Source organism: Typha latifolia, chromosome 6, assembly GCF_019914945.1.
Source record: "Typha latifolia isolate L0001 chromosome 6, TyphaL0001v2, whole genome shotgun sequence".
Classification (NCBI taxonomy): Eukaryota; Viridiplantae; Streptophyta; class Magnoliopsida; order Poales; family Typhaceae; genus Typha; species Typha latifolia.
The window spans coordinates 8,694,756-8,698,315 of NC_133091.1; the positions used below are offsets into that span (position 1 = coordinate 8,694,756).

The following is a 3,560-nucleotide window of genomic DNA, read 5'->3' on the forward strand; positions in this document are numbered from 1 at the left end:
ATAATCATCTTCAATCATCTCTATATATCACTAATGTACTCATATCTCAGATCAGCCTAATCAAATGCATGATAAAATATGCTTGACTAAAATCATCTCCAGATAAAGTCATATAATCATACTGAAGGCCAAAACATGTATGTACATAATATATAATATATCCTAATTTGAGAAATGCGGCTAGGGGATAAGGTTACTCACTTTCGATCATAAGACCTAATGCACGTATCCTTCACGTTCATTGATCAACCATCACTCATCGCTAGTAAGGTCCCTGGGGTCTCAAATAAGGGGGTTCAGAGTCTGAAAAATATTTAAGTAGTATGAAATTAGTTATTTATCCGGTTAGAATTAATTCATATAAAATATGATAATTTAAAGGAATTTTGGGAGAAATGAGATTAGGACAGAGGGTAATGAAAGAATTAAAAATATATTTAATATTAGCTAAACCACTTAACTATTTTGTTATTATAAGTGGAGGGCAATTTAGTCAATTCACTGGTTCCGTCAAGGATTTTTTTTAACAATTGCAAAATTTAAAGCGGGCGCGTCCTCTCTAGGGTTTTACCGTCTGTGATCTGCCACTTCCCTCTTTTCTCTCTTCTACTCTTTCCTTCCTCGAAGAGAGAATGCTTCATCTTCTCCGGAGAAACCCTCTCCGGATTACTCCGCAGCTCTCACCTTCGTCCGTTCTCCTCCGCTTCCTCCACGAATCAACCATCACCTCCTCCGACGCCGACACCGACACCGACGACGATGCATCCTTCACTGTCTCCTACCTAACCACAGCCTGCGGCCTCCCCATCCCCGATGCCGTCTCCGCCGCCTCCCACATCCGCCTCAAACCCTCCTCCACCTCCAGGACCGACTCCGTCCTCGCCCTCTTACGCTCCTACAACTTCTCCCGGTCCCAAATGGCCGCTGTCTTCCACAAGCACCCGAACCTCCTCCTCGCCGACCCCGACGCAACCATCCGCCCCAAGCTTGACTTCTTGCTCGACTACGGCTACTCCCAGGACGACCTCGTCAACCTCATCTCCGCTGATCCCAACCTCCTCCGCATCAGCCTCGCGAATCGCTTGATCCCCAACTTTGAAATACTCCAGAAGATTCTCGGATCCAAAGAGCACGTCATCACCGCCATCCGCGGCTCCTCCCGCCTCCTCCGGTACAAACTGGAGAAAATGATGCTGCCAAATGTGGAAACTTTGAAGTCGCACGGCCTCCCCGCGAAAAACATCGTCCAATTGGCGACGGCTTACCCACGAGTTATGACACAGAATTCAGATAGGTTCGCTCATACCGTGGAAAAGCTCAAGGAGTTGGGGATCAATCCATGGTCGACGACGTTTATCCTCGGGATCAATGCGATGTCGGGGCTAACCACTTCTACGTGGCAGAGGAAGCTATCGATATACCGTAGTTTTGGGTGGTCGGAGAAGGATACCCTTTTGGCATTCAGTCGGCATCCCTTCTGTATGCTTGCATCAGATGAGAAGATCAAGAATGCAATGGAGTTCTTCATGAAGAAATTACAGTGGGATCCGTTGTCTTTGTTGCGGCGGCCCAAGCTTATCTCCCTTAGTCTAGAGAAGAGGATAATTCCCCGGTGCGCGGTTCTAAATGTTTTAGCTTTGAATAACTTGTCGTCACAATGGAAAACACCTGTGCACACGGTGCTGATGATGACGGAGAAGGAGTTCCAAGATCGCTACGTTCTCCCGTACGGGGAGAAATTTCCTGAGGTCAATGAGGCTTATCAAGGAAATATAGAGTTTGTGGAGATGCAATTTAAGCCGCACAAATAATAAGAAAGCAGCAATTGTTGAGCTGGAAAGCTCAAATTCTAGTATCCCATCGATACTTCTGCTGCTTGAGAAATTTATTGCTTTTCTTTTGGCTCAAACTCAAGTACTTAACCTGATCCTTGACGTTGTTCAGGAGCATAAATGTTGTTAATTTTGGAGTCTCTGGGACCTCCATTTAGTTCTCTGCTTAAAGGAAAGAATTGCGGGCATTTGCCAATAGCTTGTGCAGTTTGAAATTGACCCAATTATGGTCCAGTAAATGTGGTAAATCAACGCATGCATTGCAGAGTTAGTGTTGATGTAGTGGTAACATCAGTTAGTGTTGACTTCTCATATTTTGTGCGAAGCTGAATTTATTCTTTACGTTTGTTGTGCTAATTCTAGCAGTCCTGAATATATGTTTGGGTATTGTTGCTAGGTATCAAACGCATTTTCATATTCTTAAATAGGATTGATTATGTGCATATGCAATATGTCAGGAAATTTTATTGGTCTTTTTATTTTTATTTTTTCTCTATAACAATTACACCTGCCACTGATGGATTGAAAATGAAATTATTTATAATTATATCATGGAATTGAATTGATGATATTATGTTTATATTTTATTGTATGTTACTATGATTACTAAGGTTCACTTTGCGATTGATTAGATTATGTTCTTTAATGAGGGAAAATTCTATCATCTAATGCTGGCTTTTCCTTGTTAGTTGATGACCATTTCATTTGCAATGTTTCTTTGGATTCATGCGAGCACCTCTGGGTTTAGTAGATAATTTGACTAGTTACAATCCTTTTTTTTCTAAACAATTTAAAAGTAAGGGATGATGCCTTGCCATACCAGATTGCCTCATCTGAGAGCTTTGGTGTTGCTTGACAAGTTATGTTAATATACTCTACTAGTTTTCCTTTTTTATGCTTATGCTAATGCTAGAAGTAGAGGGATTTTGAGCTATTCATGAAGATGTAAAGTAGCAGAAACTGTTTACTTTTTCAACAGCGATTATTCAATTTTTAAGAGTGATATTTTAAGTAAGATAGCTTAAATCTTATTGACAAAGCATCATTTCGCCACCATGTCATTCAGTGAAGCCTTATGCATTCTTTTTTGTTTTCATATTATATCAATATTTTCGAGGTAATTTAAGTTTGATGAACTGAGGAATTCTGAAGTCTAGAAAATTTCAAGGCAAAGGAGATATGTTGGAGGATGCGACAGCAAAAGAGGTCAGCCGTTGCAGACTTGAAAGATCAATTTTCTGTTAGCATATTTGCAGTTTACCGTGTGCAAATTAGTCCGTAGTAACATGCCGTGAATTTTATTTGGTCTTGACCGAAGTGAAGAAAGTTCTGATTGTGTTTGGAAAGCCATATTTTGCCGTTCTCTTCCGGTTGCAAAGGTCATGTTTTGGTTGCTATTCATCCTAAAATATTGTTAGTTTTATTTGCTTCATAAAAGTTTTCTATTTTGCCCCTGCACTCGAATATGCAAATAGTACAGCTTTGAGCTAAGCCATGCAGTTGTTCTTGAACTGTAGCTAATATGTTCCAGAGATTGCCATGAGAGGCATCATTCGGTAATCCAGCATTTCTTGACTATATTCATAGGATTTTATAAGAATAGGTGCTCGATAGCAGTTGGTGATCACTGTATGAGATGGGATAGTACTGGCCACAGATTCCAAGGCTCGTTTAAGTGAAATTATGATTTATTTTTAGGAAATAAAAATCAATAGGAAATTATTATCT

At 40.5% G+C, this 3,560-nt stretch overlaps 1 protein-coding gene across 1 annotated transcript; it reads left to right on the forward strand.

Annotated features, from left to right (window-relative positions):
- Positions 1-552: 552 nt before the first annotated feature.
- Positions 553-2,028, forward strand: LOC140790099 (uncharacterized). The gene has a single exon (XM_073140026.1). It carries the CDS (start codon positions 633-635, stop codon positions 1,809-1,811), a length of 1,179 nt encoding a protein of 392 aa, XP_072996127.1. The 5' UTR covers positions 553-632; the 3' UTR covers positions 1,812-2,028.
- Positions 2,029-3,560: the final 1,532 nt, after the last annotated feature.